The 12,421-nt window shown below is 41.0% G+C and overlaps 1 protein-coding gene across 5 annotated transcripts in view; it reads right to left on the reverse strand.

Annotated features, from left to right (window-relative positions):
- The window catches only part of MLLT10 (MLLT10 histone lysine methyltransferase DOT1L cofactor), a 175,741-nt gene that overhangs the window by 118,082 nt on the left and 45,238 nt on the right, over positions 1-12,421 (reverse strand). For 3 of the 5 annotated variants that reach the window (XM_039331606.1, XM_039331605.1, XM_039331608.1), the window contains one exon: positions 2,495-2,604. The exons of the other annotated variants lie outside the window; for them this stretch is intronic. In XM_039331606.1, the coding sequence (XP_039187540.1) occupies positions 2,495-2,604 (110 nt within the window). The remainder of the gene's footprint in view (positions 1-2,494; positions 2,605-12,421) is intronic. 5 annotated transcript variants of the gene reach the window in all.

Consider the following 12,421-nt stretch of genomic DNA (forward strand, 5'->3'; position numbering starts at 1 on the left):
TGGTCTTTTTGTTCTCTTTCTGGCTTATTGATTATCTCTTTTGCACAGTATGTTGTTGTTTAGGTCTATGTGTCTATTGATTTGATATTAATATTGATTTGATATTGATATTGATAGCATTTTTGGACTTGGCTTAGTTTAGGATGGTCATGGTTTCCCCATGAAACTATAGTTAAGTCTGTCCATATGCTCCTGGACCCCATCAGTAGACATTCCTTGACTGATGGGGTCCGCAACATGCTCCCTCTGCTGGCATGGTAGGGGTGGGCCAATCCTATTGTGGTGAGATGATTCTTCAGATAGCCTGGACCCATGCCATGAAGGGTTTTCAAGGTGATAACCAATACCTTTAATTACACTGGAAGCAAGCCAGCAACTAATGTAGCTGAACAGTGTAACATGAGCCACCCTAGGAACCCCAAGAACAGCCCATGCCACCACATTATACATCAGTTGTAGCTTCCAAATACACTTCAAGACCCATATAGAGCAAATTGCAATAGTCTAGGCATGAAATGACCAAGGGTTGAATAACTGAGCACAAGTACCCCAAATCCAAAAAAGGTTGTAACTGGTGCACAACACAGAGTTGTGCAAATGCTCTCCTAGCCATGACTTCTGCCTGCTCTTACAACAGGAATCATAAGTCCAGGAGAACCCCCAAATTTCACACCAGGTCTATTTGGGGGTTGTATAAACCCATCCATAATTAGAGATGTCAAATTCCTGGATCTCAACCCTCCAGGCACCCAAAGTCATTCGGCCTTTCCAGGGCTCAGTTGAAGTATGTTGTCCCCCATCCAGACTCTCACAGGCTCTAGGCAACACAAGAGGACAGTAACATCATCACTTGAGACACCATGGGTGGAAATATAGAGCTGGCTATCATCTGCACATTGATGATACTTCAATCCATGGTGACAAATGATCTCATCCAGCGACTTTATGAAACGTTAAAAAAGAGTGGAAAGAGTACTGAGCCCTGAAACATGCCATAAAGGAGTGGCTTTGGATCTCTCACTCCTTATCAACAGCAATTAGGACCGGCTTTGAAGAAAGGAACCAAACCAATGCAACAGTGTGCTGTCCAGCCCCAAACCCCACAGACAGCCCAAAAGGATACCTGATTAATGGTATCGAAGGCTGCTGAAAGCAAGTCTGGTTGCACCCCCCCCCCAATCCCGCTCTCGCCAAACATCAGCAAGTGTGACCAGTGCTGTTTCTATCCCATAAACAGGCCTAGATCTTGACTGGAAGAGTTTCATCAGTTTTATCCAGGACCCTCTGAAGCTGCCAAGCAACCACCTTCTCTACTACCTTCCCTAGGAAAGGTTAGAAACTAGATGAAAACTGTCCAGATAGGTGGGATCAAGAGATGGATGTTTTTAAGAGGGGGCGAACCAGGGCCTCTTTAAAAAAAGTCCTGGGAAACTCTCTTCCAGCAGTGAAAATTGATCACTACCTGAACCCACCTAGTAGTCACTATCCTGAAAGCTTTCATCAATCAGGACGGACGATCCAATTGACAAATGATTGCACTGACAGCACTGAGGATCCTGTCCACTTCATCAGGTCTAGCAGGATTGAACTGTTCTCAGATAACTGGGTAAGACTGTTCTTCGGGCATCTCACATGAACCAACATTACTGACAGGTTCCAGCTGGGAATGAATCCGAATGACTTTCTATGTTCAGCACCCTTTCTGACGCCGTTGTAACTCCAAACAATCGTTATATGAACAGTTGTAAGTCAAGGACTACCTATACACTTTAAAAAATATTTTGTTCCAGTTGTTTAAAAAATGATACCTAATGATTAATTGCAACCACTATCATTTGATGAACTATATGTCATAACATTTTAAAACTTATCTAAAGAGGGTACCATAGCCTTATTTTAGCTTTCAAAAATTTTACAACTGAAAACTCTTCACATACCAGTAAAATAAACCTGATTATATATTACTTTTTGTAAATAGTAAAAAAAATGGAATAAACTTTAAATTTGTTTAGGTATTTGTCTATATGCGTGGTCAGTCTAATACCAAATAGAAAGCTGTATGTTACAATACTAGGAGAAAGGAGAACTGTTGATATCACATTGACCTTAAATACTATATTAAATATAAATGACACGATGACATTCTGCTCTCAACTAGCATTTCTTATAACCTTCTCAACCTTCATTTGCTTATAACAGTGCTAAGTACAATTTTTACTAAAAACACTGAAAATAATTACGAATTATTTTTTATTTATTTTGGAAATCTATTTAAATAAAATATTTCAGGTTATGCTGAAATATTAACTAAACAAAAATCACTTCATGCTACAAATTATAATTTGGTATTATTACAGAAGAATTTTTTAATTTACCTTTCAGTAAAAAAGCAAAGTGCAAGAGTTCACAGAACTATTTTTATAAATTCTAAAATATTTTAAATCTTTCAAATAACAATGTTATATAAAGAAAGAAAGTCATAATTTAATTATACCTTATTATAACGATCATGAGGAACAGACTGCAAGACGATAGGTTCCATTGTAGAAACATTTGCAAACTGCACCTCGGGAATGTACAGAGCACAAACCACATGAGCCCAACCTATAAAAAGTTAATTTAATTTTATTCTTAACATTTTTGACAATGTAAATAGAATAAATTCATATCAAGAAACTTCTGTATGCTTTGCATGTAATTTTAATTATTTAATATTCATTCTTTAGCATAAAACATATAGACAGGTTAAGGTTATAACAGATTCTTCACAAAGCTACATGTCTAACTTTTAAACAGTGAAAATGATTAGAAAACAAAAACTATGTTCTTATACTTCACTCTTTTATTAATTACCATTAAAATCAATGAACTTATGTTAAATTTATACATTGCAGAAACTGGCGCATCTATCATAATAAGGAAACACAAAGTCCTTTAAATATAAAAACCTATTTGCATACAGCAGATTCATACAGGTCTTTCTATAAAAGTCATTACTACATTCCTAGATAGTTATCTAGAATAGCATTTCATGCCATAAATTAAGACATAATTTAGTACTATTTCAATAGTATGCAGCATATTACATAGACAAATATAATTAATTCCTAGGTTAGGATATAGGCACATAGGTATTTCATATCTCCTGCAGTTCCTGAGAAAGTCACAAATTTGTGCTAGAATAAGAAAGTGTAAATATCTGGCACTGTCTCTTTGAATCCATATCTTAATCTACAACTGCTAATTTATAAACTCCCTATATTAAGTCCGAAACTGCTTCATATGAGGAATTTTCCTGGCAGTTTGATGTAATCATTTCCTAAAATAAAAAAAATACAGAATGGTGGGAATTTCAAAAAGCAAGAGCATTCTTTCATAAAAAATACAATTCCACTCCCACTAAATATATATTCTAATATTTCCCTCAATAGAAAACATCACACATTAGAAGAACATGACAAGTATGATGGAAACAACTTTATATATTCCATGTTCTATATGCTTCCTTTGTCTATCATACTTTGCTGCCATACTGCACCCCTATTTTAAATATTCCAACTCTGCTTTTATAGATTCCTCTCCTTCAAATTATCCTTTTAAAAATTTCCTTGAATTCCAGTTTTGCTAATTCATGTTAATTACTCCAAATCTTGGTCCAACTTCTTATCAATTTCCTCCATTTACTTCTGTAATGAAATTCTAGAAACTGCCCGTTTCATTTTTTTCAAAAGATAGAATGTTTAAAGAGCAATGACCATGTTTTACATAAAATTCTTTTTAATATATGAATTACTATAAAATGTTAACAATTATCAGATTCATAAGATATAAAACAAAGATCACTAGTCATACAATCAACATCTCTACTAAAAAGCTGGGATTCACTCATTTCATTAGGCACCTTACTGTATAAGAACACTGTATTTTAAAATTATATAAAATGTAAAATAATATTCTCATAACCAAATTAAATAAGGAATTATATACTTTGGATATCATATATTTGGTTTTTATCTTCTTTAAGGGCTTTTGTAAAAACTCTAATCTGAACTGAATTGTAATGACAGTGCTTTGCCACTGCATGACCACCCATGCAGATAAGGCTGTCCAATGGCCACTGAAGTCAGATTAATGTTTGCTTTGGGATGTTATTCCCTTGTGATAAGCAATATTTTATGAAAAGTTGCATTTTATTCCAATGTAAAAAATAAGCAAAAGCTACACATAAATGTAGTATTACTTTGAGCCTCTTTGACTTATCCTTTTTTCCTGAAGAAACCACCAATACCTCCCTTGAAGAGAGCTTGATACATGAAATCAGAAGAATACTGCTTCTATAATATGGCACATCTCCAAAGATTCTAAATTTGTATTTTACTGCATTCAATTATCTTTAACGAAGAAGCCCTTATGATACAAAAGGAAAAGCCAACCTATACTATAAATAAGGTCCACTTTTGACCTACTATTCCAGGGGTCAGCAACCTAAAACGGTGAAAGAGCCACTTGGACACGTTTCCCTCACAAAAGAAAAAACTGGGAGCCGCAAAATCTGTGCGTGTGCGCATGCGCGCGCATGCGCACATACGTAACAGGGGGCTTGATTGAAGAGTGGAGCCTAAGGCAACACATGCACCGGCCCTGCTCCTGTCCAGCTCTGGTATGGACGGCTCTGCCGTCCTGGCTTCTCCTCCCCTCCCCCCTTTGCTGAAGCAGCGAGCGGGGGGGGCATTGCCTTGGGCACGGCAGGGCTGCTGGAGGCTAAGGCCCGCAAAGGCGCGGACCAGGCTATCTTCCATAGTGGCGGGAAGGCGACCGCGGGAGCAACAGCCTGCTCATTTCCCCTGGCGGTGGCAGCGGCAACTGCAGAGCCATCTGGTGGTGTTTACACAGCCCTTTCTCCACTTGACTGAGATAGGCAGCGCTGCTCCGCTCCACCCTCGTTTCCCCAGAGCAGAATTGGGGCCACGCCAAAGGAGCCGGCTGAAAGTGGTGTCTTGGACTACCCTTCCGAGGACGGCGCTTTGGAGAAAGGCTGGAGCGTGGCACCCTTGCCAGAGAACTAGAGTCAGCCCCACTAACTAAGAACGGCCCTGCCTAAACTGAGCTCAATTGGACAGGAAAGTTCCAATCCGATGGAGGCTCCTGCGAAGTCAGCTCGGTCATTGGGATCACACAGTTCAGTGGGCTTGGCGCCCCCCCAAGCTATTAATCCAGAACCAAGCAGCGATTGGCTTGCAATCGGTTGGACAAAACAGGTGGATAGGATTGCAGCTAACGATAGTAGGACGTTAGAGCCGCCAACTCTGGTCTCCACCTGAGTGGGCGGGCGGGCGAGCGAAACCCTGAAATCTTTTGCGTTCGTTTGCAAAGAGAAGACGCCAGTGGCGCATGGCCCGGGGGGGAAAGACAGCTCCGGAGGGAGACAGCCACGCAGCCAGAAGCCAGCGGTCCCAGCGGAGCGACATGGAAGACCTACTGGTTGGTGTGGGAGGCTCCAGTGTTGCCGATGATCAAGGCCTGGCGTCCGCAGCCCAGTTCCACACCGACGACCAGCTTTTACTGCTTCTTTGCAAACGGGACGACCAGCTTTCACTGCTTCTTTGCAAACGAACACAAAAGATTTCGGGGTTTTGCTCACTTGCCCGCCCGCCCGGGTAGAGATCCTCGCCTCCCCTTCTCCTGCGGCCAGGGAAAGACAGCCGGCCCCGAGCCTGTCGTGGAGGACTTTTCAGGTCCCCAATACCCCCCACCCCCTCCCCCGTCAGCCCAGGCACTGCGGCTTCGCAGCAGGAGGGAACCCTCCAGACCTTTGGTTTTCTTGGCTTGTCAGCGAGTCTTGCAAACTCAGCTCCTGCCAGGGAAGCAGCACCTTTTGGAATGGGCTCTGAGCAATTGCATGCTTCGGGGAAGGAGCACAGAGGCCTGCAAGCAGGCAGGCAGGCAGGCAGACATGGGCAGCACGAACTAAGTGGTGGCAGGAGGGATGTGGGGCCTTGGCTTGTTACTTATCAAGACTGTGCTCAGTTCGTGCTGCCCAGTGTCTTGTTCCGCCGCCACTCAGGCCCCTTTTTCGCCGCTGGAAGCACGCCGCATTAGTTGGCACCACATGGGATGGTCCCACGGCAACGTTGACAGTCCGGGTTGTGCATCAACAGTGTCTCCGGTCCCAAGCCACAAGCCGCAGGAAATATCCGGGTCCGAGTTGTCGCTGCAAGGACATCCCGCCCATGGCAGCGGCGCCAAACTGCCTTCTATGCCGCTGGCATTCCCGGGCTGGAGCAGTGAAAACCAGTCAAGCTGGTCGTCGGGGTGCGGAACCAGGCCGCAGACGCCAGGCCTTGCTCACCGGCAATGTTGGAGCTTCCCACGTCAACTGGTAGGTCTTCTGTGCCGTTCCGCTCCGACCTCCGGCTTCTGGCTACAGGACTGTCTTCCCCCCCCCTCCCGTCTATGTCGAGCCCATGGCGAACAGCATCCCACAAACCAAAGAAGTTGAACCAATCAATTCAAACTTCTTTCGTGAGAAGTTTGAATTGATTGGTTCAACTTTTTTAGTCCTTTTTTTTTTTTGCACTGCACGTGGCTGGGAGCTGCAGGAGACGGCTGAAAGAGCCGCATGCGGCTCCGGCGCCACGGGTTGCCGACCTGTATACTATTCATATAAGAACTACTTTTAGGTGCCTACACATTCGCAAAAGAAAGCTGTTATGTACATATACAATCAATTTCAGATTTAAAAAAACACTAACACTTAGCCAGCCTCTCTCCGCCTCTCTCTGTCTGTGTGTATGCCTGTGTCTGAAGAAAGACAGTATCTCTCCCTCCAGTTGGTATACCTACAGAAACTCAATAGTTTCTTCAAAATTTCAGCTACTTAAAGCGGCTATAAACTTCTCAGTGGGAAGTTCCCAAATCTGTTTTCATTAAATTCAAAGTTTTTCAAAATCTTATTTCTCTGTTTATATTTCTCTGTTTTATCAATTGTGAAACTGCATTTTCTATAGCCTAATTTAAGAAATTGTAATACACTAAATCAGTGGTTCTCAACCTGTGGGTCGGGACCCCATTTGGGGTCGAACGACCATTTCACGGGGGTCACCAAACAAGGCTGTCCGCCATTTTTTCCCCCTTTTCTTTGGCCACGCCCCTGGCACCCAGTGATGTATAAGTGGTTGGGGGTCACCACAACATGGGGAACTGTATTATGGGGTCACGGCATTAGAACGGTTGAGAACCACTGCACTAAATGAAAAAAATGCTTATATTATTTCTCTATCTATAATATCCAGCTATATACAGTGGTGTCTAATTCTTTCAAATGTTCAATATTTCTTCATAAATATGACCTATAATGTGATCTTTTCTCCACGTCCTAAAACTAGATAAAGAGAACCCATTTTTTTTTTAGAAAAATGAGTTAAAAATATGCCTATTCAGTGATTTATTGAGGAAAATTATCCAAAGCTATATATTTTTGTGTGATAAAAGTGTGTAAACATTTGCTTTCAATACTGTTGTTGTTAATTGCGAAGTCATGTCCGACCCATCGCGACCCCATGGACAATGTTCCTCCAGGTCTTCCTGTCCTCTACCATCTTCTGGAGTCCATTTAAGTTCACACCTACTGCTTCAGTGACTCCATCCAGCCATCTCATTCTCTGTGGTCCCCTTCTTCTATTGCCCTCAATCTTTCCCAGCATTAGGCCCTTCTCCAGTGAGTCCTTCCTTCTCATTAGGTGGCCCAAGTATTTGAGTTTCAACTTCAGGATCTGGCCTTCTAAAGAGCAGGCTTTCAATAACTAGTATGCAGCAATAACTGCAACTATAACTTTTCCCCTAACTGTGATTAGTCTTACACAACATCTTGGAGGAATTGTAGCCCATTCTTCCTTATACAACGACTTCAATTCAGGGATATTAGAAGGCTTTCATAAACTGCCCACTTTAGACCCCTCCACAATTTTTATATGGTTAAGGTCAGGATTTTGACATGGTCATTCCAAAACATTAAATTTCTTCTGCTTCCTTGGTTGTACAACTTGTTTTGCAGAACTGTCTTGCTGCATTTCTTTGAGCTTCAGTTAATGGACAAATATTCTCCTGTAGAAATTGCTAGTACAATTTAGAATTCATGGTTCCATCCATGTTATCAGGCCATCCTGGTCCAGAGACAGGCCCAAATCATTACTGCCACCAGCATGCTTCACAGATAGGATAAAGTTCTGATACTGGAATGCCATGTTTTCCCTTTTGCCAAACGTAGCCAAGCCAAAAAAATTCTATTTCAGTGTCATCCATCACAGAACATTCTTCCAATGGCCTACTGACTTATCCATGTGGACGTCTGCAAACTATAGACAGGGCAGCAATTTTCTTTTTGTAGAATAGCAGCTGTCTTTTTGCAAGCTTACCATGCATACCACTAATGTTCAGTTTCTCTGGATGGTTCTCATATGAACAGTAATATACACCAATGCGAGAGAGGCCTTTAGTTCCTTAGAACTAAGGAAGATTGGGCCTCTGAGATCTTCTAGAGCAGCGGTTCTCAGGTCGCGACTCCTTTGGGGGTTGAACGTCCCTTTCACAGGGGTCACCTAAGACCATCGGAAAACACACATTTCCAATGGTCTTAGGAAGCGAGACATCGCTCCTCTATCCGTCTCCAAGCGGATAAAAACAACACAGAGAATGGTAAGACTTAAAGCATCAAAGGAGCAACTCCCTGCCGCTCAGGTACAGCTAGCAAAAGCCAACGACTCAGCCCGCCTTCTCCCAGCCTTTTCACCAATCAGAAGCCACGGCCCGGACATTGACGTCTGTGAAGTATCTTCCCGGGAAATCTGTGAAGCTGGCGGAGCTGCTCCAGATCGCGCTTGCATGCAGTCGTTTGCGCCTTTGTGGAAGAGGGTAGATGGGCTGGCGGGGAGTTGAGGGGGGGTAAGACAGGAGGAGGAAGGAAGGAGGGAGGGAGGGAGGGAGGGAGGGAAGGGTTGTTAGCTGTGTAATCAGCACACCGGAGGGCTTTGCCATGGGGTGGGTTCCTTTTGTATTTTGATTCCCTCCCTTTTGGAGGGAGGAATGGACATTTTATGATCTGGGGGGGGGGGAAATCTGGTATCTGTGAATAAAAGCACTGGTGATCATCTTTTCTTTCCGCCAGATCGCCTTGATGCATTCAGTGCAATTGCTTTTTTAAATAGCGCTTTTGGATTGTATTTTTTTTTAATCTTAGCTTTTTTAAAAAAAAACTGGGGTTGGTCTCTGCCCTTGTGTGGGGGGGGGTTGCAAGCACCTTAATTGAGTCTCCCCACCCCCCATCCATGGGATTTTCCTCGGGGCTGCTAGGAGCTGCACTTAAACTCGTAATCGCCCAGCTGCAAGTGAAGAGAAGGGAGTTGGCACGGGCGAGAAAGCCAGCAAGACTGCCTGCCAGCCCTAATTGCGAGCTTCCCTTTGCCTTTTTCGTCGTGAATCGAGAGCAAGTCAACCTCGGGATTTTCCCTCCTCCCGCCTTTAAACGGCTTCCATTTATTCTGCCTCCCACCTGGTCGGGATCCAAAGGCGAGGCTCCGATTGGGGAAGTGTATACTCCACTGCCAGAAATTATTAGGAAAAAGGAAATGCATTGAGAGAGGGACTTGTCAGAAAACATTTAGAGGAGAATCAAGAACGCTCATTGGAAGGTGAAAATGTTGGAAGGAGGGAATGAAAATGAAATAGCTTGAATCTGGAACAGCTGTAAAGTCGTATCCTTCTGTTTTGGGAAACTTCCATGAAAAAGTAGTCACGTAATCCCCTCGCTTCATTCACAAAATGTTACAGGGGTTCTGATTTTTTATTTATAACCCTTTTCCTTTCTTCCATTCTCTTGCTGCTTTCAATTGGTCATGTGATCAAAATGTGGATGCTTGGCAACTGGCCTGTATTTATGACGGTTGCAGTGTCCCAGGGTCATGTGATTATTTTTAGCAATCTTTTGACAAGCAAAGTCAATGGGGAAGCCAGATTCATTTAACAACTGTGTTCCTAACTTAATAACTGCAGTGATTCACTTAACAACTGCAGCAAGAAAGATCGTAAAATGGGTGCAACTCGCTTAACAATTGCCTTGCTTAGCAACAGAAATGTTGGGCTCAGTCATGGTCGTAAGTTGAGGACTACCTGTAGTTGTGGAATTCCTTTTGTTGGATGGTTCTATCTTCTGGAGTCTAGAGTCTGATCCTGCATATCAGATATTTACATTACGATTCATAACGGAGCAAAATTACAGTTATGAAGTAGCAACGAAAATACTTTTATGGTTGGGGGTCACCACAACATGAGGAACTGTATTAAAGGGTCGCGGCATTAGGAAGGTTGAGAACCACTGTTGTAGAGTATTATACACCTTGCTCGGTGTGATTTTGGTTGGCCAACCACTCCTGAAGGGGATGACAGTAGTACTGAATTGTCTCCATTTTTACACAATCTTCTGAGTGTGGACTGGTAGAATCCAAAACTTTAGAAATAGATTTGCATCAGCTTGGTGAGCTGTTTGTCAGAGATTCTCAGAAATCTCCAAACATGTGTTATGAACATTACACTTGTATACCCAGAATTCTATTCTTTAAGTAAGGCAGGACTTCAGTCACTCACACCTGATTATGAATACACACATATATGTAGTTTTGGATTATATTCCTCAGTGAACAAATATGATTTTTTTACTCATTTATGTTTTCTTTGTTCAGTTTTAGGATTTTGAGGATAGCATTTTATATTTTATTTCTGCAATATTTATACACATGCAGTCCATTTGTGTGAGCAGCAGGCACACATGCCCATCATTCACACCGAACCATCATTTCTCCCTCCACCACTCTGCCAGTCCACAAAACAGGAAAGGTTGGGGAACTCTGCAATATATGATTTTAGCGTGAAGACAACATAATAAAATATCCAATATCCAAAATAGTGTCAGTTTTTCCCTTTATTTTATCATAACTTTTTAACAGTGTACCATTTAATAGTAAGGTACACTATTAAATAAACATCTACTGCAAAATAAAACATTCATATAATATACTATTATATTTCTTAACTACTGTTGTAAAAGATTTAGCCAAATTTAGGTTTATATGAGAAACATTTTAAGGCACCCTTTGATGTTAACGAATAATGTTAAAGATAGTTAAATATCCTTCTATTTACTAAGCTATTGTTTCTAACAGAAAATTATAAAGTAAAATTCAAATCAAGTTTACCAAAATTCAGAACAATTATAGGCTCTCCACAACTGAACAGTCTATGTGCAGCATGGAAGATGTAATAGAATGTAATGTTCCAGGAAAAACACTGATACAATTTTTCCTTCCTTAAAAATTATAACCATTCACAACAAGTGTTTGCTTTAATACATCCCACCCTCTTTCTACAATAGAAAGCAATGTGTTTTTCTGCCAAACTAAATCAGCCATGTTCTTGAATAAAACTTCCTATGTATAGTTGTTTTCACTTGTCAACTAAACATTTTTCATAATTTCCAAGTAATTTTCAGTTAACAACTCAGTTGCTGAAGTTGCAAAAGCAATGAATGAGTGTTACTTACAACTGATCTTCAAAGTTCTGGCTGGTGCAGCACCTTCCTACCATAGTCATATGATCATCATTTATTACTTTTCCTGCCAGCTTCCCACAAGCAAACTCAGTGGGGAAATAGGCAGAGAAGGTTGCAAATCACTTCTGAAAGTAGCTCCTGCTGCTTTTCTCCCAAGGAACCATGTTACCACTCTTCGCATCTGCTTTTGTTAAATACTGCATTTTCATCAGCATTTACTAAATGCACATCATTTTTATCAACACATTATATATATACTGATCTTATGCATCCAGTATAAGAAAAATATTTAAGCATTTAATGAATTCCTGATTATGCTGATATTTTTCTTTATACTAAATCTCAGTGTATTTGATCACCAGAGTCCTACATCCAGCTATATTTATTAATATGGAGTGAAAGATCTAGTCTGTAGTTGTTTTGTATGGCATGCCGCAGAGCTCAGTACTCTCTCTCTACTCTTTTTTTTTTACTATTAAAAAGTTTTATAAATTTTACAAAAAAAACAAAACAATACAATAACAAAAAACCACATATACAAAGAGAAAAAAAAACTAAACATTACACAACAAAACCCCCCTGCCCCCCCCAAACACCCCCCCTTCCCTTCCCCCCCCCTGAGCTTCCCAGAGCAGGATATAGGCTTAATTAAAAAAACAATTAAAAAATTATATTTATAAAAAAAAAAAGAAAAAGAAGAAAAAAAAATATAACATTAACATATATATGTATATATATAAAAATAAAAATTATGAAAAAGCTATATGATATTTTTTTATATCCAATTTAAATTGTATAAATTTTATCCATTTATCCCAAACA

Source organism: Crotalus tigris, unplaced genomic scaffold (genome assembly GCF_016545835.1).
Source record: "Crotalus tigris isolate CLP2741 ecotype Arizona unplaced genomic scaffold, ASM1654583v1 scf7180000024437.13266115, whole genome shotgun sequence".
NCBI classification, from domain to species: Eukaryota; Metazoa; Chordata; class Lepidosauria; order Squamata; family Viperidae; genus Crotalus; species Crotalus tigris.